Here is a 27,873-nt window from a genome sequence, read left to right as displayed (position 1 = left end):
ACCGTGATGATTTGAATAACTCACATTTTTCTCAGGTGCTGTCTTTGTTTCAGTCCCGTATCTGTCACCTTGATCAGTTTTTGCTGTTATCAGGTGTATTGTTATTTCTTTGTTACTCAGATTAGCACATTCATGTGTCACATGTTAAGCGCTGACGTCAGTGTTTCCATAAACTGCCTTTATTTCTCTTTTATCTGCCCACTGAGTGACTCGTTTCTAAATGAAATCATGGGCCTGTGGTGTGTGTGTATCTCCTGGGTGGTTGTCTTTTGATGAGGTTAGCACACTGAGAGCAGCTTGTTATTACTGATAAAAAAAATAGGCTACAAAAACTTCACTCAAGGGACTCACACAGTGTTGAATATTAATCTAATCTGTTGGTACTTGTTTTAAGTACATCACATTTTGTATAGCATAAAACAAGTTGAGTCAAGATGTTATGTAACTGTAAAATGTAAAAATGTAACCGCTAAGCATTCCTCTCTCCCACACATGGATGAATCAGTCTGGATGTATAGTACGTAGAGCCAAATGTAGCAACATCTGGTTGTGCGGGAGCAGGTGGTAGATGAGTGATGCCATGTCTTGTCTGCTCAGAGGAAGAGAAGGTGGCTGTGACGTCAGCACAGAAGAAAGAGTAAACCTCTGTCCACCAGACAAAGGAATGCAGCCGTTGCTTTCCATCCACGTCAGACGTTGCACAAGAGGGTCCGACTCGTGCTCCTCAACGGCACCATCTCCTTCTCCATCTGCTCCGTCGGCCCCTCAGCTGACTGCAGGTGTGACTACATATTACCTGTTTAACCAAAGAAAGCGCCATGTTAAGTCAAAGCCAGCTGCTCTTTAGCTTTCACGCCTGACTCATTGAGGCACATTATCCACTCTAACTCTTCAGTGAATGCTGAGGTCCCGGCCCTTGGCCAAGCATCAGTGATCTTGAATAGATGTCTTCTATTTTCGGTGACCGCACGGATCCAATAGTTAGAGGTAAATTAATGGAAAGTTCCCTGAGCACAAGATTTCCATTACAGCAGCAAACGGCTTTTCTTTGCTGGTCACATGTAGCATTTGAACCTTCATTTATCAACTATAGCAACTATCTTACAATTTAAAAAGTCCTGGAACTCTTCTAAAGACACAGGAACTATTATTTTAGATACATTACTGAGAGGAAAATCAACTCACTAACCTTTGAAACCCTTTTTAGTATTTAAATAGAGGCCAGTGTTCTTTAAAAAATAAAGATGTCTGAACAAACAGGCGAATACAACCTTTTTTTTTGTAAATGACATAGTCCAAACAGGAACAATCAGAGGCTTTCTTTTGAAGGTTTACAAAGTTAGCCAAGAATTGAATGACACTCTCTGTCCTCCAACTAGGGCTACATCAACCCCAGCCCCCCACCACCCCTGTGATCCACTCTCACACCTGGTCACAGATCCCTTCATCAGCTCAGCCACTCACCTGCTCACACAGTCCCTGATTAAGCCTCTCACTCATTTTATGCACACTACATCACACACACACACACACACACACACACACACACACACACACACACACACACAAACACACACACACACACACACACACACACACACACACACACGTCATAACCCCCCCCTCTGTGCACTGTTCTCTGTTTTCTTTACAGGCTATGCAGGCTGATGCTATTTTTAGCACAGAGGGAAAAGTCAGTGCCCTGTTCTGTCCCCCACCCCTGCTCCTCACCTCTCCTCGCTATGTGAGCAACTCATCCAACAAAAACATATCTGAAAAAATTGTAGACATGATTTGAAATGACTGTATGATCTGATGAGTCTGTGAGCCAATTGGGAAGTTAGATTGGATTACCAGATAAACATTGGTACGCATCAAAGACAAACACTAGATATCTCCTCAGATTGTCAGGAACCACAAATCAGGTATATCGTTGACCTCCTGTAGTCTACACCTGGCCTTATAATAAGCAGGATAAGAGTGCAGACTATCTGTCCCTTTAAATCTTTCAGATCGTTTCTTTGGATCAGATCAAAGCTTTTAAAATATATACATGTACATGGCGCCTCAGAGGGTCAACTGTAAATATGCACCACTCGCTCATTTGGGGACACACACCTTAATACACACAAATGATATACTCACATACACACACACACACAAAGGAGTCCTCCTATACAACACCCTCACAATCTCTTTTATCTCCCTCAGCCGGCCACATGCGCCCATCCGCACACAAGGAGTGCACATAACTCTTCAGATCCCACAGATTAGTATGTCTTTGTATGTGACTGTGCTGCACCAGCCAGCTGCTCAAGTGTTCCCACATCTGCAGCTCCAGCATGGCCTCGCAAGTTCTGTCTGAGGAAATGTAGAAGAAAAAGAGACATCTAAAGAGAAGAGGAGACAATGATGGAGATAGACAGGAGGAAAAACAAGACAGGGAGGAGAAATGTGTAAAGGGAGCAACAGAATGGAATATAAGAGAGGATGTTTGTTTTGAAGGAATGATTAGAGGGAAGAAGCGAGGAAATGATAGTTCTGTAGCATACGCTGTAATCTTCTCATGAGCTGCTTCACTCCAAATAGGAAGTGTTCATTTCCTCTGGTTCATGTTTAAGTACTTAGATGTTGTTGCCGTAGCTGTAAATCATTTCCATAATATGAAACTTCTAAAATTACTGAAACAAACAAGGAAGGCTTCCCCCCTCAGTCAAAGATTCAGATCATCAGATGGAGACACAGATTTAAAGTCAAATTTCCTTTAAAGCAGTGTCACTGAACACAGGAGAAAAAGCATGGCATTCTCTAAACACAACAAACCAAATCTGGCGCTTCGCTGTGAAGTGTTCACTAGATGTCTTTCTCCCTAAAACCGACAGACTCGATGGATGAAACCTTCAAAAACACTTCTAAAGCAGTTCAAGGTGATAAATCTGTGGTTTTCTATCCTCTTCTTCAGCAGGCACAGGACTTAAGGTCAGGCTGCAGGCTCAGCTGCTGCTAGCTTATGTCCATGTGCTCAACTTGTTTCAGGTCAGCATTCCTCGCCATTCGCTGTAGACACTGTTTTTATCAGGAGTTATTTTGCTCTTCTTTCTCCAAGGCTAATTCAGGCCCTAATTGAAGCAGGTTTTAACAGGTAACAACTTACTTTAAGTGTCTCCCAGTTGCTCTTCTGCAGGGCTTTGGTAACTGCTGGAAGAGCTGCTGCTAACATTAGCAGACGATGTGATTTGATCAAGAACAGTAGTGATGTTACATGAAACACAAGAAGTTTGCTGGAAATGCTTGGGCAGTCAAACCCTAATAACGGTGTGTCTTGCAGGCAAAAGATGAATGATTGAGGCAGGTATTGTAGTTAACTGTGGTACTGAACTGAAACATATCTAAGCTTTGTAATAAACAGCTTATTCTAATTCAGCTAACAAAACTGGGTCGATTGCAGTTCCTGGGGTGAAGTTTACCCCACAGACTCAGAAACCTGCAGAAACGTATGAACCTGCCTTTGGCTTTCAAACAGGCTTTGTTTGATTCCCTCACTGGTTCCTCAGCTTTGACGTGTTTGAACACGCCTGACTGCTGCCAGCCTGCCGTAGTTAAACTCCAGGTGAAGTTCATATTCAACAGGAGGAATGTTGCCCCACAGTCTCTGCATGTAAGCTTAGTGAACCCTGCTGCTTTTCTCAAACCTCAAAAAGTTACGTTCTGAGTCCATGTACACATTTTTAACTGTGGGATGTGTGTAAAGCTGCAATGTAGAGGTAAACATGCTGAAACAGAAGATACATGTTTAGACTTGAACCTCTTCTGTATGTTTTTTTCTTTACTTTCGATTATTCAACATGTTGTTTTGTTTTATTTTTTTGTATTAATAGCTCACCTCCTAGCACCTTGTTAAAGACCTGATTATGGAAATTAGCTTTCTAGCTTAGCAGTGACAATTCAGGGGTTTATATTCAAATTAAGGGCCAAATAAAATTTAAAATGATAAGAAAGCTGACTCATGGTCTACTACTTGCTCTTCCTAGAGCTTTCAAACTAAAATTAATAGGTATACTATTAGCTGAATGATGTGCATTTTTAATTTCTACATACATGTGATTGGTTAAGATAAGATAAGATATTCCTTTATTTATCCCAAAACGGGGAAATTTAATATATAGCAATTATTAAAAAGTTATTAGCAATTAAAAATTAAAGAAGTATAAATAAGCATATCTCACGATGTATATACACAACTAAATAAGAACATTTACAAATATTTACAAAACCAGTGAAACCTTATTTTATTCAATATTATTTTATGGTTATTCAGTAAATGCAATAAATATGATAGATTATATAAATAGCTGCTTTCTCTCTGAAAACGAATATGTCTGCTGAGTTGATGCAGTGCTGGTGTAGAAGTGAAATAATTATCACTACTATTATTTAAACCCGGTTTGTTAATAGATTTTATTTTTTAAAAGGAGAATTGTTTTTTTTACCTGGTCGTTAAAACGGTCCTGTTTGTGTAAACCTGTTCCCGTAACAATGAGCACATAAAATGTAGCAACACCTTTTTTATTGTATTGTAGTCCTCAGTTATGAGCTGGCCACCTGTTGCTACCGCTACATATAACTACACTTCAGGGAGACGCTGAAACCACGTCCACATGGGCAGACTTTGACGTCACCACGTCCCGCCCACGTAGACCCCGTTCTGTTCTTTGATTGGACGAGATCAGACCGAGGAGGACGGCCCCTCTAAATAGTCTTCAGCAAGTTTTTCTGTTTGCAGAGCGTCAGTCAAAAGAGAAACAGATACACCAAAACTTCTTATTCGTCGGAGAGAAGACACCTGAAGTACCTGACTGGGGAGACTTTCTAATTTCACATCTTCATGTTTTAAACTATGGTCGGAGATTATTGCTCCTTTTCTGGAGATAATACGGACATGCACTCTCAGAAAAACTCCAAAAACGGACTAAGTTGCAAAATGGTGCTTCAGGCAGTCGGAAAAGTACTAAGGTAAAACGTGCTGACTTTTAATGATCAAAGGGGTGTCTGCTGTTAACACCAGAGTCGAGATTTTACTGTAAATGAGACCTTTACTATACCTTTACTAAACTATAATAACAACCACGTAGTCGAGTTTATAAGGTTTACATTTGTTAGTGTGTCGCATACTGCTGCTCGTTCAGTAACTTCATAAACGACACAGTTTTACTCCATGCACAGTTTTTCCTTCGGTATCTATTTTAGTATTTAACAGTTTTATTACAATGTCACAAACGTGACTTAAATCCAAGTCGTCATCGCGGTTTTAACGTTTTGGGAAACCAAATAGGAAAACTCATTCATAGGCTTAAGCTTAAATATGTTTATCTATTCCTCTATTCCTCTATACCTTTACTTGAAAGACACTTGTAGTCCTCCCTCAGCGGTAATTACTGCAGCATTGAGACCCTCTGGTTCCGGGGTCACAGTAATTCACAGACCGGTGGTGATAGAGGACGTGTACCCTGAACGCCTCATTCCTCCTCCTCCTCCTCCTCCTCCTCCTCCTCCTCCTCCTCCTCCTCCTCCTCCTCCTCCTCCTTCTGCTCTCACTAACAAGACTCAACAAGAGCCAGAGAAATGTGACACTGTCTTCTCAGTCTAATAAATTATTAAGGATGCCTGTAAACGATTTAGTCAAGACAACTGGAAGAGGAAATTATTTCAAATGAGGAGAACATTTGTTTTAATTGAAAATAAGTTTTAAAAAGCACTGAAGAGTGAGTGTTTTGAACATTACAGTAAGACTTAAGGTTGTTTTGTTACCTGGAAGTAGACCAAATGTATTACGTAAAGTACATGAATCTCTGTGTCTGTTGGTCTTACTATTAGCCTTCTGTTGTTCTTTCTTAATGGAGGGCATTTTGACCTATATTGGAAGTAGGCCTAAAACAGTACTCTATCAGTTATTTTATCTTTCATCTGAAGCCCAGCATTATAAGTGAAAAGACCTAAGACGCTAAGAATGCATGACCCAAATAAGAGTGTTAACAGTGTGTTTCTGTGTCATACAGTGTGGCACAGAAAACAAACTCTGTCAAGATTAAGCCCTGTGGAGAACCATGCAATTCATGAGAAAATACCCACATCCCAGCAGTGAAGAACAAGGCAAATATTTACCCAGTGTACATATGTGAGTTTACTCAAGTCTCTGTCATGTGTTGAAGACATGCAGTCATTATGAGTGTTCTCCTCCAGGGGACAGCACGTCCTGTTAATTTTTGGTGAAGTTTCCTCTTACCTTTCAAGTCTGGGGACAGGTGAGTTGTCCCGCAGCTGCCCCAAAGGGCACAGGCCTCTGAATCTGTTGTTGTCAGTGAAGATGTGGAGTTTGATATTGTGGAGGAAAAAAACAACAGCTTCTTTTATCTGATTGTAAGCAGGATGTAATGGACCCACCAGTGAGTGTTGTGTACAGTATGTTGTTATGTCTGTTGCAAGACCTGTGACAGGTAGAGACAAGTTCTGCTGCACCTCTTTTACTTGTAACCGTCTTCTAGAAATCATCTGCTTTCAAGTAAATACACCTTTTACATGATCTGCCAATGAGGGACAAGAGGGGGTTTCCATAAAGTTGATGTCTTGAGGAGAGAGTAAGAAGAAGAAAAAAAAACACTTCATCAAAGTTAATGAGGATGCATAGTTTGGGGTTTTATGAGGGGGTGGAGGGGGGCACTGTAGATCTGTTTATAGCTCCACTTTTAACCAGTTTCCTCCTTCAGAGAATGGTTGGATGCTGCTGGCTTGGATGCAGCTAAGACAGCTTTTAAAAATTCCTGCTCTCTCATAGTAAACAAGTAGCCTTGAGTTATCTAGACCCCCACTGTAGAAAAGTCTTTCTCGCTCCTGTTTTCACCTTGAATTGTTTTTAACAAAAAATCAACACTCCCACCATGTAAGCACACCCCCCTTCTTTGTTGTGCTGTTTGATTCAGTAGCCTTTCAGGTAACATTTGCCAAGAGCTCGTTCTTATCTCAAGCAGAACCCCCTCTTTCCTGTCACACGTGCGTTGTGATGTTGATGAGGCTCCATTAGACTACTGGCAGGGGGTCCTTACATACTCTCCAGGCCTGAGAGCCACTGAATGGGATTTAGCACAGGATGAGCAGGGGAAGGGGACCTGGCGAGGACTGTGCTGTGTTTTGCACATGTTTGGGCCTGCACCCAGGCTACAATTCCCATTTACTGATTTACAGTGCCGCTGACGCCCCTGGTGATGCTGCTGATGAAGAGGTGGCAGCTGTGCCTTCTTTGTTTTTGTTTCCGTCTTATCTCTTCTCTCCAGAGCTCAAACTCAAAAGCATGTGTGTGTGTCTGTGCTCTTTTTTGAAACGACACAGAAACTTTAACAGAGCATTTACTCTGTAGACTTAAAGAGCTGCAAACTGAAGCTCTGGTTTAGTCCTTCCTTAAAGCTATCTCTTTTTAGCCCTGTAATGGCTGCTGCGGTTTAGCTGTTGTGTGCTCAGGCTGCCTGCTCTCCTGTCTGAGGTTTTTCGGGGAAAAGAGCAGTTCAGTCTATTCAATTTGAACCCTGAAATAGATCAGGAGGCCAGGCAGGGAGAAAAGTGATCCTCCTGACTCAAGCTGCTCTTTTTACAAAATGGCAGAGTTCATTCACTCAATTCAGGTCTTATCGGCCCAGATTGGAGCAGCGTCCTGTTACTATTGATTTGTCTTACCCTTTTTTCAGACACAGTGATTTCCACAATCAGTTCACAAAGGCTGTTGCAAACCCCTAACTTTTGATTGATTCCTATCAGGTGTTTGTTGACAGTCAGGTCTGAGGAGTGTTTGATTTTTCTGGAAAGAAGACCTCTGTGTCGTCTGTGATGTTTGTTATCTCTCATATCCTTATCGCAAACACAAGGGTTGTTTTGAAGTAAAAGAGTTCTGTATATGAGGCACACGGTGAGAAGAAAAGCATGTCTTTTTCACCTCTTCATGTTCCAGAAAGATCACATCCTACAGAAAATGTCCTTTACTTCAGATATCTGTCTCTGTGTATATTCCTTTTCTTCCTGGAAAGGAAGTTTTTGGATTTGTCCTCCCTTAAATTGTTCCTTTTTAACATTTGGGGGAGTCTCCATGAAGCACATATGTGTGTCCCATCCACGCGGTAACCTCCGGTCTCAAACTATGAAGCCCATGCAGAAGTGTTATAAATTGCAGTTCATCGAGAATCCACTTGAGGCTGGCTGCAGAAACACCGGAAACCACATAGACACCAGTTCAGAAAAGACGATCTTTGCAGCATTAATAAACATGTTTACAGCCTGGTTCAAAAAAACGGCTTGGCTCTACGTAGATCATTTCTCTATCGGCACACACTGTACGGGGGGTGAATCTTTTTCTAACGCGACGGTTCAGAAGATATTAAGATTACGAGTTTTTGCCCAAATAAGGACACGACTGACTTGACTCCCGGACAGGAACACATAGCTGTTGGCGAGGAGGATATTTCCAATATGGCTGCCTCCGACGATTGGTTTCAAAACAGCGCTCTGGAACAGATGGGTGACATCACGGATACTACGTCCATTATTTATACAGTCTATGGTCACATCACAATAAGCAACGACTGTCTTAGATGATTGTAGACTTCTTTGCTGTCTCTACACTCGCTCTTCACCCTCACGGATCACTTTAAATACACCCAGATGCCAATAGGCAGATTCCTCTGCTATCCAGAAGGCCAATTCAAGCAACAGTTGTGTAATATCGGGTTTGGCAGGGGCAGCAGGCTTAAAGGGAAAGTCATTATATTGGTTTGTTTAACAGCTTTCAGAGTTAACTTGTATTCCATTGCAGAGAGCACCAATAAAACACGCAATCCAAATCCTCTGGTTGCTAAGTCACAGCATGAGGGTAAGAGTTTATCGATGCGTGTTTGGGTGTTGACAAAATAACCATGAGGGGTTTCTTCGAGGGAGAGCAGGCTCTTGCGTAACAAACAGTATTTTAGTGAACAGACTTCAGCTATTTCTGCAGCCTCAAGTGACTCCGAGCTAATTTGAACCAGGTTCTGTTCATGAAACAGCTCCTCTTCTACACAAAGTTGAACTAGACATGCTCTGTATCCAGCATGTGAACAGTCTGCTAACAAACTGCAGCTGATATGTGCACCAGGGTGAGGCCAAAGAGAAGCATGTTTGACACACTTAAAGTCAGGACTGAATCGTGCGGACACACACATGCTGTCACAAACACACGCTCTCAGACCGGACAGCGCTCTTCTTCTTCTGGATTTTCTCGAGCTCTCGTGGATCAGGCTCATGACAGCTGTTGGGACCAGCTGAATTGGTCATGAAAAGGGAGGGCAGGCAGAGACGTGTGTGTGAAGAGACGTGTGTGTGTTGAAGAAGTCATAGGAGTCTGTCTGTGTGTGTGCTGTGTCAGCTGGGTGCTGGTGGTGGTTGTGTACGGGAGGAAAGGTGGTCGGTGAAGACTGGCAGAGTGGGTGGGGGAAGGTGGTGTTGCTAGGAAAAGTGAAAGGGATAAGAGAGAGGCTCCCAGACAGAGTTGAACAGCTGTCGGGTCGGTCACTCCTCACCTCAGCAGCACTGACCTCCATGTCACCCGACTATACAGCCCTGTTTCCTTATTGTGCTTTATGGCAGATAAACACCAGCATGTCTGACTTCCTGCTTCACACCCTCCACCTCTGCTCGAAAAGTTCAAAAGACATGGGTTACACGCACATGATCTTCCCATGGCTCTCCTAGACTCTTTTCCACCGAGTCCGACGTGGTTTTCCGGATTGTGAGTCCGTATCTCAGACTGGTTCATGTTGGTGCAAGGCAGGCTGTTTCTCCCCCCCCTCCCTGTATGGAGACATGTGCCTGACTCTGGCCTCAGATCCCCTCCACTCCTGCCTTCTGGCCTGCCCTGATCTGTTGCTGATCTGGTGAGGAGAAAGAGGCATCTGCTGCCTTTTATGGCAACAACTTGCCTGAGAGAACTTTACCAAGAACAGAAAAAGCTGTGTGTGTGTGTGTGTGTGTGTGTGTGTGTGTGTGTGTGTGTGTGTGTGTGTGTGTGTGTGTGTGTGTGTGCGTGTGCGTGTGTAGTGAAGACAGGCAAAGTACGTAAGAGGGGAGGAGTGCTGGCATTGAGGAAGTTTTCTTTATCCAAAAATAAACTAATGGCTCCAGAATTTCACCTCCCTTACCACACAAATGTTCGCGAAAGGCGGAGGAGGCGTTTGTACGGAAAATGATGAAATTACACAGAGAGAGGGGCAGGAAATAGCTCAGTGAAACAGAATGTTTTTAAAAGGAAAGGAGTGAGGGGAGGGTGGGCGAAGGAACCGAGTTGAACCTTTCACAGGAGAGCAGTACCCTTTTTTTTTCCTTCGGCTGGCTTAACAAAGCCTTTGAAAAGTTGTGGGAGCTGACGGTATCTGTGCATGAAGCTCCATCCTTGGGTAAAGCTCTTTCACATGACGGAACATGTAGCTCACAGCACAGAAAACCCACATGGACCACATGAATCAGTCTCTACCCTCATGAGCAGGACGAAGATTTTTTGGGCTGTTTTTTGAGGGGGAGTAGGAAGCAGACAGATAAGAGAAGCCTGGGAGGGAGCCTGAAGTTTTAGAAAAGAAGAACAGTAATTAAAATGTGAAAGGTCATGGAGTGAGGTAAACGGGAAGCTGATGAGACGGGGTAATGATCGGGGATAGAAAGATGAAGGGAAAGGGCAGAAAGAGATGAAAAGAGATGCCTGAGGCTTGTTCTGACCCTGAACAATAGGCTGTTTGGACAGGTGAGCATTCAGCTTCACAGAGGAGAGGACATGAAGAAATACCTACAAGCCTAAAGAAAGACAAGTTAGAAAAACAAAGAGAAGGTACAGCAGGAGAGCTGAGCAACACGAGGAAAGAGGTGAAACAGAAAGTGGACACTCATTAATAATTAGCCAGCGGTGTCCTTGGATTTTAAATGAGGCCAAAACAAACTGAGCTACGTGATTGGATGATCAGAATACCTCTACCAATCATTACCCTTCAAATGAGAACCTGAAGAGTTTGAGCGTGACTCTGCGAATGTTTGTCCATTCACATCTTTCCACTGATGGCCCCAAAGGCAGTTTACAGCATCTCTCCTGACAGCTTAATGAGCGGACGGCAGATGTGTCGGAAAGAGGGGAACTTAAACATTTACAAAGTAAAGCACTGTCGGCTCTGTGTGCACATACATGTTGACATGCCTTCCCTTGTTTGCTGAGCTGGAAAGGCAGGGCGACGCTTCCTGGAGAGGGGGAATTAAACTCATGAGGGGCTTTGAACGCTGCACTCTGGCCAAGAGGCCTCGTGCTCCACAGTGCTGTCATGTTTTGTAAGTGTTTATTAGTTCCCATGGATATCATCTGGGCCTGTGTTGAACCACCTCCTCCTCTCATTCCTTCCCTCCCGTCTGCACTTGCTCCCCTTATGCTCTTTAATCTAGTCTTAATATCTCTGGCTGCATGAGGACTGTTACTTTAATCCTCCCCTCTCTCTTGCTAAATCAAGTAATAGCTGCAGCATATCTTGAGTGAAAGTGAGAAATGGCGTTTATGATCCCTTGTCATTAGGCCAGGAGCTGGCAACTATCAAGAATAGAGATTGAGTGGGTGGTATCTGGGAGTGTGGCTGGAAAGAAAAAAGGGTAAAACAGAAGCCAGGGAGGACACATGGTTGGAATATATAATGTTTAGACAGAGGGTGTAGAGGGGAGGGATGAGAGCTGGAGATGGAGGGAGTGAGCGCAAGACAGTCGGAAATTAGGGTCAACACACACAATAAATTCAAGGAGCAAACTGAAACTCCCTTGTCCTCAAACAAACCCAAACAACAGCAGCAGAGCCAAAAGGGAGCGCAACAAATCTGTAGGAAAAACTCAAAACATGAATGGAGTCGATCGGTTCATCTTCTGTTAGTGTTACCTTTCAAAATCACGACGCAGGAAGTGTTGAAACAACTGTCTCAGACACTTCTTCTTCTGTTTATCCGTCTCAAACCTTTCAACCTCTGACCTCATATTGCATTGCCCCCACTGATACAGACAAGGGGCTGAGGAGGAGGAGGAAAGGTTACAGCCCTGGAAGTGCATGAAGAGTGTGATATACCATCCCTGTGCTAAAACTAGCAGTGGAAGGACAAGACGCTGGGGACGGCTGTCTGTGGGGAAGCTATAGAGCTTACTTAAGGTCAGAGGTTAGAGTCTAGGGTCGGGTACAGACACAGACGGATCTTTGTTCAGCCTGTTTAGGTTGATAAGTAGAAGGCTTGTGCTTTATTACTTTGTTCTGTGGATTTTACGAGAGTTGAGATATGTCATTACCTCTCTCATTGTCTCTGGGTTTCTTGAGTTTCAGGTTGTTTTGTGTACATGATGTTCTGTCCTACAGCAGATTTTTACCTTTGTACTCATATATCCTCTGCATTTTGTGTTCAATAACTTTTTAGCAGGCACTACCTGAATATCTGGTTTGATTCTATACGTCTTGCAGTTGCGTTGCTTCTGGCTGGCTGGAAAATTCCTACGCTAACAGTTCATCAAAGACCCGACGTTATCTCTCAGTCTCTTCACTGATTTGACAGTTGATACATCAAAATGAGTCACTTTTCTGAAATAAAGCTCTGTTATATATATTAATAACATTTCTTTAACTGGTCCTCTTTTCTTCTGTGTTGCAGGAAGTCAAAGACGAAGCCAAATGGAAAAAAGCCTCCGGCAGAAGAGAAGAAGCAGTATTTGGAGCTGGAGTATACGAAAATCCGCGTGGTGGACTTTGACCTCAAGGAACTGGTGGTGCTGCCCAGAGAGATAGACCTCAATGAATGGCTCGCCAGCAACAGTGAGTGACAGAGTATAAATACTGTTATTTAAAGCAGTAAAATTATTGATTGCATTCTTAAATGTTTAATAGATTTCAGTTAAGCTGATTTTTCTTTTTTCAGACCAGAACATGATTTAAATCACACTGCACTAGTGTCCTTTGATCAATCTATTGCAACATTTCCTATTCTTTTTGCTGTACAATTAAAGTGATTAATTCAACTCATATGACTAAAAATGTATTACTTGAATTAAGACTTAAGACTGTTCACTAAAACTTTATTCTATATTCCAACTAAAAATGCAATAATGGAGCATATTTCCTGTGATTATTAGTGTTGTCAGGTGGCACAACTGCAATATGTCCGTTGGAGCAACCATGTAAAATATCAATTTCAAAGCAGTAAATACAAGTAAAATTGAACAAATGGTTGCTGATTATAATAAGATTAACATCTGTGCTGAATGCAATTATTTGTGCATTGTTATCATTACTTTTCTGTCTTTAAATGTAAAATCAGAGGTTAGAGATGCTGAATACCTGGCCAATAGAATGCAATAATCCTAATATATTTTAAATAAAAAAATATACCCACAAAATAAAAATGTGTAAAGCACTGTAACCACTCTCAGGGATATTTACTAAAAGTTTCAGTTAGAATAAATTTTAGGAAAGTACATATTTTGACAAATATCTGGTTGCACCACCTGACATTTTTTGGGTGTTCAAGTTAAGAAAAGGGTAAAAAAAACAAAAAACAATTTAAACACTTAAAAAAGCCGTTTATTGTACAAGCCTTGTTAGAACACATTATTCCAGATACAAAAATATGCATTGCGATCATTCTGGAAATACTTTTTTAAAAAAAATACTTTTTTAGAGGCTTATTTGTCAACGACCCTTATGTAGAATGAAGCCAACAGATACCAATCCTGTTATTACTGAGCCCGTAGAGACATTTCAACATTGCATGAGGGGTCTTTATCCTACTAATGACATAGAAATTCAAGATTTGAGTTCTGGAGATTAGTGTTTCTGACTCTAGAGATTGGGGCTGTCTCAATATACCGATATTGACAATAACTAAAATTTAAAAAAAACAAACAAACATTAATATCATGCTAAAAATAAGCATACGGTAATACCATGTAACTACTTGGTTTATAGTAGGGGGCAGTAGTGGCTCATAATGCCGATTGCCACCTGCCATAAAATGAAGGGAACATAAAGAAGAAGCAGCAGCAGAAGAAGACTCAGTAACCAGCTATTTAGCCTTAACTGCAGTGTGTGGCTACTACTGCAGTGTAAGTCGTGTCGTAGGAGCTGCTGAATGAAAGTGCCAGCAGAGTACGAGCACCAAAGAATACTTTCCTCGCTAGTTTGGGAGTCATTTGGATTTTGTAAAAAAAGAGGGGGTGCTTGTGGACAATGCATAGCGCAGAATCACACGCAGACAAAGACTTTGGCGACATGAACAAAACACAACTTTGAACATAGAAATGAAGGATGTGTCCCTCCAACCATGTCATGTTATACAACATAAGGCACTAATACTGTTTTCATGACTTTTTGGGGACAGGATCAAATCTGATATGGTAACAGCCCTGCCAGAGATGCAGTTCAGATAGAGCAAAGCCCCCAACGTGACCCAGGCCTGGCACAGTGTTGAGCCTGTTCCCAAGACAACACACAGGTTCTTTACACACCATCCTTCACTGCCTGCTCCAGCGCTCTGTTTGAGCTCCTTCGTGATTTAGAGCTGTCATATGAACATCATTTTCTAAAGTTGTGTAAACCCGCCGAGGCCTGGCTGCTTGATGGATCTTGTGACACTCTTTGTGTGCGTCTGCCTCCCTGACTTTGTTTTGGTTACGCATCCACACAGCCAGGTGCTCGCGAAGGGAAAAATCCTCTCTGCCTTTAATTTTAGACTGATAAATATCTGTTATATAAAACAGATGGGGCTTGTTTTCACATGTTGATGGGTGGAAATTGGAAGTTATGTAAGCTGGCTTGTGTCAACTTGTATTGGACCCTAATTGGGGTTTTTCTGCTTTGAAGGAGGACAAAAGGGCTGAGCGACGTTTCAATCATTTTTATAAACCAAATTAGTTCTGATTGGAGTCATTTAGTTCTGCCCATGTGTAAAACAACAGCACTTATACTACTGTTAATGCTGCTAATGTTTCTACTGGTGGTTTTTGAGCAGGAGGACAGACAGTTGGTATTCCAGGGTCCTGCACAACGTCACTATTATACATTTTTGTCCTTGGGTTTGTTTACTCTATATGGAGGAGGAACATTTCACACCACAGCTGTTTCAGACTGATATATGATTATTTGCTCATCATGGCAGGAAATTGTCGACCTAATGTCAACAAATAATCTGAACAGGAGAGCTCCTGTTTAAAGCAGTTCAATGCAGAAGCTACGATGCTTGTGTTAGCTTCTCAACATGCGATAAGTCACCAGAACAAGTCAAAATCTGAAGAAATTAAGACACATGTAGAGTTGTTCCTCTTCCTTGTCTCAGCTCCTTGTTAATGATTTTGACTGTTAATGTTTTGTTGGATAGGCTCTTTATTAATGTTTTATTTCAGCTCGTTCAGGATGCATATGTCGACTTTGCTCAGCCCTCACACAGCAGAGGATCCTAACAGATTTCTCAAAATGTTTTTTTTAAGTTTTAAATAGTTATTTGTTCACAAAGAAATGCATCCAATCCAAGGAATGTCCCCACACAAGACAGATCTCGTCTGTCTGTGCACATTTAACAAACACAGCATATGTTTTTAACCCAGAGAAAGATATTTTCTCTCTGAATAGACCCTTAATCTGTGTATTTTTGCACCTCGACAGACTGTAAGGGACTTTCCTCTGTGGAAGAAATACCTGTTTAGTTTAAGAGAGTGTAGCAAAACCTTGAAGGCACCTCCCATTGCTATTGTTTTCCTGCTGAAACACAGATGAGGAATGTGTTGACCTGATTGATGAGTGTGTGACTGAGACAGTCCAACTGGTCACAGGTACGGATTAACCGTAGTGTTCAGCACTGTGGGTGTGTCCACAGGAGAACGTGACTACCAACATAACCCAGTTTAATGTTTTTGTAGTGTTGTAGTCGTTCCCATTGTTTCCTCTCTGTAATTAAATTAAACTGAAAACACACACTGACCATCACGCTGCTCTCCCTCTTCTTTCTGCCACAGCGACGACATTCTTCAATCTCATCAACCTGCAGTACAGCACCATCTCAGAGTTCTGCACTGGGGACACCTGTCAAGCCATGACGGCCTGCAACACGTAAGTTACCTCTGATGCATTTTGTTCTATCTGTCTCTCACTGGCTGAGGCTCATTGGTTCATCCATCAAGGGATGTTTCTCTGGTCAGAGAGGCTGCTTTCAGGCTCGTATACGCCCACATTGTCCATCTTGGAACGTGCAGAATGCAGCTTCAGTGTGCTGCAGATGTTTTACTTATAGCTGTGAACCATCCAGTGTGGCACCTTTGTGTCTCCATGCTTGCTGTGACCCTGCTGTGACACATATTAAGAGTATAAGTTCATGTGTGTTTCAGTCTTTCTGGATCCAAATGATCTGCTCTGATTCTTCAGCTGTCTCACTAATCCATATAAATAAAGTTGTTTGCGTTCTCAGTAGAGACAGATCGATATGTTTTTTTCAGGGCCAATACCAATACCGATTGTTAGTATTCAAAGAGGCCGATAACCAATATTTGAAACCGATATTCATTTGCTGTAAAAGGGAAAATATTGGCGTCAAAATTTTGAATAATACAAACTGCAACACTTAACTTTGTTTAAATGCCTTTAAGTATGTGTGTATTAAACAGCTTTTCAGATTTGCAACATGTTAAAGGTTGTTTTTTTATCTTAGACAATAGACATCTTTGTTTTAAAATTCTAACACAAAGTGCAGGGAGCTCCCGGGCTCAGCAGCATGTCTTATAAAGTTAAATGAAAACTTGAACAAATAATTAGCTCTGTAAAGTTTTCTACAGTAAATAAAGTTTCCAAAATGGCAATATAACCAAAATGTTAATCTTTCACGTATCTTTGTTTTAAAGGGATATTTCAGTGTTTTTGAAGTGGGGTTGTATGAGTTTTAAATCACTAGTAGTTGTAGGGGCCACAACCGATGTGGCTCAGCTCGTCCCCAGTGATGAGAAACTGCAGGGAGAAATGAGCCAAAATAACCCAGTTTTGAATTGATCTCTTATCGTCTATCTGATTTTTTTTTAAAAGGCAGATGCCAATATTCGTCAAAATACTGAATATCAGCGCCGATAATCAGCCCGGTCCATAATCAGTCTATCCCTAGTTCTCAGTACCAGATTAAATGCTTTTCTCTCTGCCTTGAGGTCAACTCTGAGGTGACTCCTTATCAGTCTGATTTATTTTGTGTTTTTAGTCAGAAAGATATCCAGTCCACTCATCAGGAAACAGTGGATTGCTTTTGTTTTGATAACGTCATTCTTAGATTAGTCACTTTACTGAGGGACAGTAAACAGGTAGAGCTCCGGAGGTTAAAAACAGGTAAACATTCATGACGTGTTGATACTTATCAGAATCAGAATCAGAATCAGAATCAGCTTTATTCGCCAAGTATGCTTGAACACACAAGGAATTTGACTTTAGTAAACTGTGCTCTCTTTTGTTGGACTTTATTTACAGTAGATCCAGACCATTTGTCTGTGTTGACCTCTTTACTGAACGCTTTCTGTGAAAGGCTTTTTGGAACAAACAACACAGGAGTTAAAGTAAGGACCATGCCTGTGGTGATGGTGTTATCTCTTTCTGAGTTCACTTAAGTGGACCTCATATGCTGGTAATTCTAGATAATTGGGTCTGTTTTTTTCACTTAAGGTCCACTGACCCCTGAGTTTAACTAAAAGAGACTAGAGACAGACCTTGTGTATGTTGAATCCTGCGTAGTCCAACATCAGATCTCATTCACATCACACATTCTGCCACTGCACCTCTCAGCTTCTTTAAACTCTGACTTCTTGTCTCAGCAGTTCATCCAGTTCTGGGCTGAAAACTGCAGGTTCACATGACCCTGAAGTCACAACACTGATTCTTAAACTAGTTTTCAAAAGAATGCTGTAGCTTCAGTTTTCTTCAGAGAGGGTTAAGAGTTTTAGTCTGCATTGCTGCTGTGTACTATGCTGTACTTAAATTTTAAGGATCAAAGGCCTGCTCCTGCAGTGCTAACAGAAGGGAGGTGACTAACTGTAAGGGTTTATCAAACTAGTTCTCCCTGTCAGGGCGGGGTGCTGTGCTGTCTTCATGTGTGAGTCCTCGTCTGTGGAGAGAGTCCTTCATTCCCCCTGTGCACACTGACGGCTGGTAAAACCTGATTCCCCACACTTTGAGAAACCGAAACACTCACTGCACAGCTTCACACACTTCACCTGGCGTCTACAGGTGCACATGCTCACTCACACACTCACCTGGTGAGACACAAAATATGACAAACACAACCATGTCACTAGATGTGACACATTTATGACATATTTGTTGTTTGAAACAAACGTGTCATGAGTCTGCCTGTCAGTCAGCAGTGGATTTTTCCACTGATGTCACCTGAACCTCCTTCTAATGACCCACACCCTGAGACAGGGAAGAAGCATTAGTGCTTTGTCTTCTATGTGTTTGAGGAGAAGAGGGAGCAGAGAACATGAACATGTTTTTGTTTGCTCTGTCTGTTGACTCTCTGATGTATCTTTTTCATGAGAAGACAAACAGAAGTGAACTTCACAGTTTGCCTCCACTCAGAATTCAACCAAATGCTTTTAAGACAAGGCCCACCATTTATGACCATACCTTCTCCTCTGCACCCCACCCTTTCCTGAGCGTGGAGGAGCTGGCACCCGCGCCCCCCTCTGTGGTAAAAAACTGACTGAGCCACAGTCTGAGCAGCGTCAGTGCCCCTGCCCAGAGGCAGAGCTCAGCACTATTTTTGGAAGAAAATGTTTCCATGAGCTACGAGGGAGCTCAACCATTTGGTAGCTATTTAGACCCATTTTGTACAAGTGGGTGGAGAGAGGGGGAGATGCGTGGTAATGTGCCCACACTCGTCATTAGTATTAGCTTTTCTACTTTGAGTTTATGTAGCATTTAAAACTTTATTCATTTCTTCTTAGCAGACACTGTGCAGAAAGGCAGCCTGCTCTGCAAAGTCACATAAAACAGTCTTTATATAGTTTGTCCTCACGTTGTAACAGCCTGCCAATGTTCCCACCATTATGTCATTTCATAAATACTGAACTGGCAGCAACCTACAACCCGCCCGATCACCTTTAAAAGGAAACATAGAATACAGCAGAGGAGAGAAGGAGAGGCGGTTACATAATGAACGATTAATGAATAATGACTGAACATGAATACATAAAAATTACACATTTAAAACATATTTGTTTGAAAAAGCTACATGCAGTGGTGGACAAAGTACACAGCTTCATTACTTAAGTCGAAGTATAGATCCTCCAGGTCAAACAATACTCCAATACAAGTTAAAGTTGCTCTGTCAAATTATTGCTTGAGTTAAAGTACTGAAGTACTTGCTTTTAAAAATACTTAAGTATTCAAAGTACTTCTTAAAAAACTTAAAACGTTGTACTTTCAAAATACACAAGTGCTGTCAAGAATACATAGGAGTACATTCTGTTACATTATGTTTATTTAGAAACCATTACTTGAAATCTCTAAAAACTATACCATGGAATAAAAACAGAAACTAAGTTACTCTAAACACAGAGAGCTTAGTTTGAAATGTTCATCTGGAATGAAACAAACGTTACATAGCTCAACACGCTTTCTCGGGTGGGACGGTGAATTTTTGTTTGTTTGGGCAGAGTGGGAAACAGGGAGAACATTTCAACCCATACATATCATTCTTCATTTCAAAAACCTCTAACACAAGCTGAAGATATGGCCCTTGTTGCTCAGGTGGAGAATTATAGCCATCATTACCACCTCTAAATGAACTGCCTGATCTGAAATTTGCTCTGTGTTTGCTCCACGTTCAACCGTGGAGACGCATGATATACAGGTACGACTAAACCACTGAGACAAACATTACTACACAAACACCGTTTACTGTCTTAGGGATCAGATTTCAGAAAAGAGAAGGAAATTCATGAGCTGACTTCAAAGCAAAAGTAGTGATTAACTAGAGCACTGATAGAAATATAGTGGAGTCAAAAGTACAATAATTGTCTTCTGAATGTAATGGAGTAAAAGTCATAAGTTCCCTCAAATAATAATACTCAAGTAAAGTACAGATACTCAAAAAATGTACTTAAGTACAGTACTCAAGTAAATTTACTTTGTTATTGTCCACCACTGGCTGCATGAGATCGCTTTAATGCATCCTGTCACAAAGTAATGATAGTAACTTAAAACTGAGAAAACTAAAAGCACGAAGGAATTATTTTTTAGTATGAAGTCAGAAAACTAATCAGCCTAACCAGCCTCAACCTTTGTGTTGATGAAGAGCCATCCTCAACACTACTCAGTACTTATATGGTCATAGTTGGATCATGTCAGTATGTGGAGTGTATTAATCGTGTGTAGTTCACTCACTTTTTTTACAAACACACTCACACAGTCTGATCCAGTATGAGTCGGTGTATTATCAGAGTCTGGTCGTGGTCCTGCGGTCAGTAGGTCTTCTCCTGCAGGGTCAAATATGTGGAGGCTTTACATTCCTCAGGATTTGTAATGTCTGCCCCTCACAGCTAACATGAACACCTTCCCCGCTCACTGGTCAGTCAGCTCCCCTTTTGTCTCTGTGGTTACCTTACCAGTCATGTCTTGCTGCCTCCTCCTCCCTGGAGAGCTCACTATTAGCCGCCTGCAGTCGTTTATCTATCTCTAAAGTGTCCGCTGACCTTCTAGTGTGATGACCAGCATGCTCACTCACTATGAGACATTGGTAAAACCGGCAGTTACTCTGTCTGGGTCGCTCTCCCGTCTCATGGGGATGTTTGACCGGCAGCAGGTCTGGTCCAGGTAGAGAGAGGAGGGTTCAGCGTGCCATTGAGTCAAACCATCCAAACCGGTAAATCAGCGCTGCTGGGTGCAGAGTCTGCTTGAATGAAAGTGTGAAAATGTGATATCTGGATGAGGAAGTGATAGTTTATAGAGTCATTGGACCTTATCAGTGTCTGGCAGAAAGATCCCATCATGAGTTAGGGTTGTCCCTTCATGAGGAAACAGATTCCGTTACGTCTCATAGGTTCTCTTCCTGACTGAATGAAGAAAAATTCCAGGAAATGTTACTGTCAAACTTTAACTTCATAAAAAAGAGTCTCATGATTCTGTAATTACATCCTGCACTTCTGTCTTGATTGTCTTTGTGATGAATAGATGACTAAACCATGGTGTGTTTTCTGTGTCTTCTGTAGAATATACTACTGGTATGACGAGAGGGGGAAGAAGACGAAGTGCACTGCTCCACAATATGTCGACTTCGTAATGAGTCTTTGTCAGAAACTGGTCACAGACGAGGAAATCTTTCCTACAAAATACGGTGAGTTTGCTCCCTGTTTCCAAGCTGGCAGGGTCTCTGCAGAGTCACTGATGTCATACTGCTGCCCCCTGCTGTTCAACATGTGGAAGTACAGCTGTAATTATCTTACAGTTAACATAAAGAAATTACAGTTTGGGGTTATTATTCAGAGATAAATGTTTTATTCACATATTCATAAACCTATATAATTGAAATAATCTTACAAATGAGTTGAAGAATAAATTATATCAAAAATGTATTCACCATTTGCTTTGTTGCCCCCAATAATAGAATTGCTTAAATGAATTTCCTCAAAGAACTTCACATTGTGTGATTTATTGTTGTGTTTGACAATGAAAAAACACTTAAGTTGACTTCATTGTATCCCAAAGACACACAGGAAGAATCCCATGTCAAATTTTGATCCAGATGTTAGCTTTAAGAATAAAGACAGCACCAACCATGTCATCTTTTGAGCATGTTTTATGCTGATCCATATGCCTGATCCAGTCTCCATCTGTTCCCTTTCCTCCCTTCAGGCAAAGAGTTCCCTAACTCGTTTGAGTCCTTGGTAAAGAAGATTTGCCGGTACCTGTTCCACGTGCTGGCTCACCTCTACTGGGCGCACTTTAAAGAGACGGTGGCTCTGGACCTGCAGGGCCATTTGAACACTCTGTATGCACATTTCATCGTTTTCGTAAGGGAATTCAACCTGGTCGACCCCAAGGAGACCTGTATCATGGACGACCTGTCCGAAATCCTCTGCACCCCTGTCCCGCTACCTGCTCCTGCTCCTGCCCAGGCCCCCTCCACCCCAGCCTCAGCTCCCTCCCCCTCTGCACAAAACCACGTGACGGAGAGATGAGCAGGGGGGTGGTGGCGAGACAGCAGCCCCGAGGGTGATAGAAGATAAGATAGAGGAGAGAAGGAAAGACAGCCTGGCCCCCATCCTCGGTGCCAGCAGGACTTAGAGACCTTCCACTACCCTTATATTTCGCTACAACACCAACCAACCAGCCGGAAGGAAAGGGGGGAGGGTTATGGGGGGTTTGGGGTAGCAGGGAGGGGTTTGTCACGCCAGCAGGAATTGGCGTGAGCGTTCCTCCCAGGGGCAAATCCCTCTCATCTTCTCTGCAATTTAAACTAGGAACAAAAAGTATGTGTATGTTTTATTTTTGGTTTTATTTCACTTTTATTTTTTGTTGGAGTTTTCTTCAGTTTTATTTTTTGTTGTTGGGGGCGGAGGGCTCCTCACCTCCCTCCATCCTCTGCCTAACATACAGTACAGGAAGGGGGCTCTGCTTTGCTTCGACCTACTATTGTACAGTGTTGTTGATGTGTGGAGAAGAGGCATCTCTGCTCGCCTGTCGGCTCATCCTGCAGGCGCAAGGCCACTGCGCCGGCCAGTAGGGAGCCACGTTACTGCCTGACGGGGCGATACTAGCCAATCACTGTTTGGGTTGTTTGTGTGCGGGATGATTAAAGCGCTTCCTACTCAGGACCTGAGAGAATACGTCACTGCTGCCAGAGAGAGGTTCCTCTCTTCTTTTCATTCTCTGTCCCTCATTCACCAGACTGCTCAGTCCTTCCTATGAAAGATCGTGTTTAACTTCAGTATAGTCACATAATCATCCAGTGTTCTCCCATTAAACATGTCCCGAAGCCGACCTGTGGGGGGCAGCAAACATTGAGAGAATGCAGAAATAGGGAGACAGAGAAGAAAATATAAAGATTGTATGTTAGATATTTAATCTAATCTGAGAGTTGATTCATTGAGAGAGAGACTGGTGCCCGTGTGAGGCTGAATCACAGCACAGCAGCGGCCCCTAAAACCACCAACACCACCAGCTACACCCACTCCAGCAGCACTGAAGGACAAAGACATGAGGTAATGTCTGCAGGCCCAGAGAGGGAGAGAGGGAGACAGAAAGGAGGGGTGGGAGGAGATGGTGTGGAGCTGCTCTGCTGTTTAACAGTCACCAGTACTCCCAGTGCTAAAATCTCCACTTCTATCTTCTTTCGTTCTGACCTGTCCCTTAAGATTTGCTTTTAAAAAGATTATCAGAGGAAATTAGATGAGAAATAACAAAATAATGGTATCATTACACATGTATAGAAAATGCACAGTCTGCTTGGACTTTACTGTACAAAGAATCACAAGCGGGTTCTGTCAGACATAGCCTCTGTATGGAGGAGGATTGGGTTTATAATTCTCCTTTTTTATTTATTTTAATTCTTTTTTTTGCAGGGTTGTTCAGTTCTGGCTCTCGTTTTTATGTATTTTAATTATTAACTAAGTTAAAAGCAATTTAATATTTTAAGCTCTGCGGATTATAATCTAATAAAAGAGAGAAATGCCACCCTGTCTCTGTGTGCTTTGTGTGAATGACTGTGTGAATTATTCAAGAGGAAAGAAACATGAGTGGATCATGTGCAGCTTCATAACAAAGAGGTTTTATGAAAAGATGAACTTCAGTCTTCACTGGAACTTTTGTGTAGATCCTTTGTGATACCTCTAAGGTCTGAGACAACACACCTGATGATGTCATCATGATTGAGTTGGTGACCTGCAGTTATTTAAGAAGAAAATCCACTTGAAAACTGGACATAAGTAAGGGGTCAAATAAAAAGATGTGAACAGTGCATTAAAAAAATATGTTTGGTCATTGAATCATACTCTGAACTGAAATTCCTCATTTGGACATTGAATCATATGCTGAACTGAAATTCCTCATATTGGGTGCTTCATGTTTATGTTGCTAATGCTTCAGTCTGAATGGGTTGATATTGGTTTATAACACTGTATCATAGTTGGCAATTAAACTGAGCCAATGATTTGCTGGATCATTTAAGCTTTTTCCCACAGGAAAGTAATGAGATGAGTATTTTGCATTTGAAAATTGTCTTAACATTCTTTAATAACCAAACTGAGAAGCCCTTTATTAAAATGTTGCTGTAGTTATCAGTTTTTCAGAAGCTGAAATATTACTACATAATCCTCAGTGTAGGTTAAGCCCTTCTTCTGAGTCCCAAACTTTGTGACATTCTTACATGTTCCTTTAAATGTATCAAAAACACAATCTACATGAATCCTTTATTGCTCTCAGCTACATGCAAACACCCTTAATTTAAAAACATAAACTCTCAGTGCATTCACACCCTGAGTAAGAAGCTCATTGTGCGCATAACATATACTTATTATAAAATAAACATGACTCTCTTTTACTGTCATCAAACCTCAGTTATCAGAATCATAAAAGACAGGCATCAATAAATGTCAATCTTGCTCTTGCGCAACCCCGCTTCACCACGTCGCCTCCTCACAGACGCACGCGGGGTGACGCCCTCGTTCACTTTGAACTGAGCGATGCCTCCCACTTCGTCCAGCACCTTGGCGCTGCAGTACGGGGTCGGCACTTTGACCGTGTTACCGAACTTGGAGTAGTCCACCGCGTACATGCCATCCTCTTCGGAAACTGTGGGCACGAAGCGCTGCCCCCACAGAATCTCATCTCCAACGTACGAGGTCCGAGCCTGCGTAGTGATGCCCGTGGTCTCCACCACCCCCTCCAGCACCACGATTACCTCGATGTGCTCGCTCAGCAGGTCAGAAGCGGAGACCTCAAATAGCGGGCTGTTCTTGTCGATCACGTGACAGATAATGAGGGGGGACACCAGGAAGACTCCGTTGGTTCCCACAGGGTTATCCATGACGATGTCAATCTGGTCTAGAGGCACCACTTCACCCTCTTCTGTGCTGGTTCTCCTGACCACCTGCATCCGCACGGTGGCGCTGATGATCATGCTCTTCCTCAGGTCTCCAATGCGGACCATGAAGCACAGCTTGTTGTTTCTGATGGACACCACCGCGTGTTTGCTGAAAATGAGCGTCTCCGCGCGCCGGTTGGCCTGCGCTGTTTTCATGAAGATGCAACCGAGCATGATTGCGTTGATGACGAGTCCGACGATGTTCTGCACGATGAGGATGATGATGGCGGAGACGCACTCCTCAGTGATCATCCGACCTCCGAAGCCGATGGTTACCTGGACTTCTATAGAGAAGAGGAAGGCAGAAGAGAAGGAGTGAATGTCCGTTACGCACGGGACAAAGTCGTCACCTGTGATGTCCATGTCTCCGTGCGCAAAGGCGACAAGCCACCAAATCATTCCGAAGAGAAGCCAACTGCACAGGAATGACATGGTGAAGATGATGAGTGTGTGGAGCCATTTTAAATCCACCAGAGTGGTGAAGACGTCCTGTAAGAAGCGGCCCTGCTCTCGGATGTTGGTGTGCGCGACATTACAGGTGCCGTTCTTGGCGACGAAGCGAGCTTTCCCCGCTTTTGACTTGAACTTTGGCTGCGGGACTCCCTCAGCCAAGCGTGTCAGCAGGTAATCCTCAGGAACCAGTCCTTTCCTGGACAACATAGCGCTCCCATACTACGCACCCTCAGCCTTTTGGCTTTGGTGGTATTGGTTCGTCTCTGTCCGCCTGTATGGTGAAGGATGTATTTCTCACCACAGGGCGCAGGATGGGGTCCTGCACTCGCCTGGCTTCGGGAGCTGTGCGCCCTCCTCACGTTGCCTCCGGTTCAGGCGCTTAAAATGCGCAGAGTCCCATGAGGAGATTCTTCTTGCAGCTCCGCAGCTGCCGCCGTCACTCACGACCCTGACAAGCCGGGCATAGCTGTGCCCCTCCGATCTGTCCCACCCTGAATCAACCTGCTGGTGCTCACTCTCTGCGGCCTCGCGCGCAACGGAAACTCAGTCAGATGTCAGACGTTGACGCAGAAGCGTAATAGGCCTGTGAGCGGAGTTTTATCACCTTTGAATGTGCAGCTGGCGTCAGTGGTGCAATTGGCTCCGTGCTGACTTTGCCACTTGAGTAAAGCTTGGTAACGTGAGATGGAGCCGGTGAGGTGTAGAGGCAGTCCCTCCCTCCTCCACCTCTGTGTTGCCCTTCCTTTGAGTCTCAATGAGAATGCAGAGGGCACACTAAACAGTAAAATCAGTGTTAGTATGCAGCCTTAATGCCACAGGCCGCTCATACTCTGAATATGGGATGGGTTAAGTATAGATCACTCTACAGTAAACCATCCTCAGGCTGTTTCTGTTAACTTAACATGAATGGGAAAGTGGGCCACTGGAACCAGTCAGGCCTTTCAGTAACTTCTAATCTGGCATTTCAAAGCCTGATGATCCTTCTCTTTTGTACCACCATAAAAAGATGTATTACAGGCTTCTGAGCTCCATTGGCGCACACATAACTTTCTAAAGTTAGAAGTCAGCCATGGCTACAGCAGGCGGAGCTTCTTGTGCTGTGACATCCTGTGTTGATGATCATGATCACTATGTTTCTTTCTCCGTGCCATATCACATCTTCCTCAGCTCTACTGGCTCATTTTAAACCTGCACAATACTTTTTCTTACCCCCCCTCTAAAACAGTTCCAACAAACAACTCAAACATACATGATAATTTATATTTTATTAACAAAGAATCCACTTTTATGTACAAATATAATACACAATTAAAAAATAAAAGAAATATATTCCATGGGACAATTGCACTTTGAATGTCTTCTTTTAATTCTCCTTCTCTCTCTCTGTTCTTGTGCTACTTGTCTGCTCGAACAAAGGAGGAGAAGACGCTGTCCTCCTTGTCCAGCAGGGCCTGGGGTCTGTCGTACTCCAGGATGATCCCCCGCTTCATCACAATCACCAAGTCGGCATTCAGGATGGTGTGAACACGATGCTGCAGGGCAGAGAAGAAGAATTAAAGAAAGGGATAACAAGAAGCGGCTATATTTTAAACTAGACTGACCTCCTAAATTAAACACACATTTCTACATGGATTATGTTGACTTTAATGTAAAAGTAGGCGATGAAATACAAGATTCTGGCTCAGTGAAATGTTCCTCCAAAAGTCAAAACCTTCCATCTCACCTTTTCAATACCCAGCACAATGCTGCAGACATGGTTATTTGTCCATGCTGCATTTATTTGCAGCAGTTAGCAAGAATATCATCAGCAGTGTGAGATGAAGGTCAGCACTCTCAGGGGGAAATGGGAGCGCTGCATGCATCACTGTAAATGCCTTACATGCTTGCATAGTGTGGGGGAGATACTCACTGCTATAGTTACGACTGTGCGGTCAGCAAAAGCGGTCATCACCACTTTCTGCAGGATGCTCTCCTGTGATCAGAGAGAACGAGAGAGAGAGAGACAGAGAGAGAGAGGAGGGTTTAATGGTGTCCAAAACCAAGGGCAAAACAAATAATCAGGAACAAGTAAAATGCAGAGCCGTTTAATGTTGGAACAAAAACACTGTTTCCAAACTGTCACCTCTCTTGTTCTCCTTCTCGTGGCCCTGATTAGACACTCGGCTATGTTTCCTTGAGGGCACTGCAGCTGCATTACTGTGAGCTAGAAATGTCGCCCTCTGTGGCCGATCTTTGAAGAGAGGGTCTT

General features: G+C 42.8%; 3 protein-coding genes and 1 long non-coding RNA gene across 7 annotated transcripts in view; 1 reads left to right on the top strand and 3 right to left on the bottom strand.

Annotated features, from left to right (window-relative positions):
• Positions 1–23,764, top strand: part of mob2a (MOB kinase activator 2a) — a 73,522-nt gene extending 49,758 nt beyond the window's left edge. For 3 of the 4 annotated variants that reach the window (XM_034685838.1, XM_034685836.1, XM_034685837.1), the window contains exons 2-5: positions 12,726–12,886; positions 16,078–16,171; positions 21,301–21,425; positions 21,944–23,764. In XM_034685838.1, coding sequence (XP_034541729.1) covers positions 12,726–12,886; positions 16,078–16,171; positions 21,301–21,425; positions 21,944–22,269 — 706 coding nt within the window. In that variant the 3' untranslated portion in view covers positions 22,270–23,764. Of the gene's footprint in view, positions 1–4,784; positions 5,014–12,725; positions 12,887–16,077; positions 16,172–21,300; positions 21,426–21,943 lie in introns of those variants that run through there. The other variant, XM_034685835.1, reaches the window with a different exon arrangement.
• LOC117814481 lies at positions 164–5,488 on the bottom strand. The gene is made up of 2 exons (XR_004631578.1): positions 5,393–5,488; positions 164–796 (listed from the first exon to the last, which is right to left on the bottom strand). It is a non-coding gene; the product is annotated as an uncharacterized LOC117814481 (long non-coding RNA).
• Positions 23,765–24,484: 720 nt separating the features above from the next.
• On the bottom strand, positions 24,485–26,300 carry kcnj11 (potassium inwardly rectifying channel subfamily J member 11). The gene has a single exon (XM_034685362.1). It carries the CDS (start codon positions 25,830–25,832, stop codon positions 24,672–24,674), a length of 1,161 nt encoding a protein of 386 aa, XP_034541253.1. The 5' UTR covers positions 25,833–26,300; the 3' UTR covers positions 24,485–24,671.
• Positions 26,301–26,877: 577 nt separating this feature from the next.
• abcc8 (ATP-binding cassette, sub-family C (CFTR/MRP), member 8) overlaps positions 26,878–27,873 on the bottom strand; it is a 61,841-nt gene continuing 60,845 nt past the window's right edge. The window contains 2 exon segments of the mRNA XM_034685363.1: positions 26,878–27,157; positions 27,535–27,597. Of these exon segments, the coding sequence (XP_034541254.1) occupies positions 27,020–27,157; positions 27,535–27,597 (201 nt within the window). The 3' untranslated portion in view covers positions 26,878–27,019.

Source organism: Notolabrus celidotus, chromosome 6, assembly GCF_009762535.1.
Source record: "Notolabrus celidotus isolate fNotCel1 chromosome 6, fNotCel1.pri, whole genome shotgun sequence".
Lineage (NCBI taxonomy): Eukaryota > Metazoa > Chordata > Actinopteri > Labriformes > Labridae > Notolabrus > Notolabrus celidotus.
Note: the sequence above shows the minus strand (reverse complement) of the source record. Positions and strands in the feature narration are given on the sequence as shown.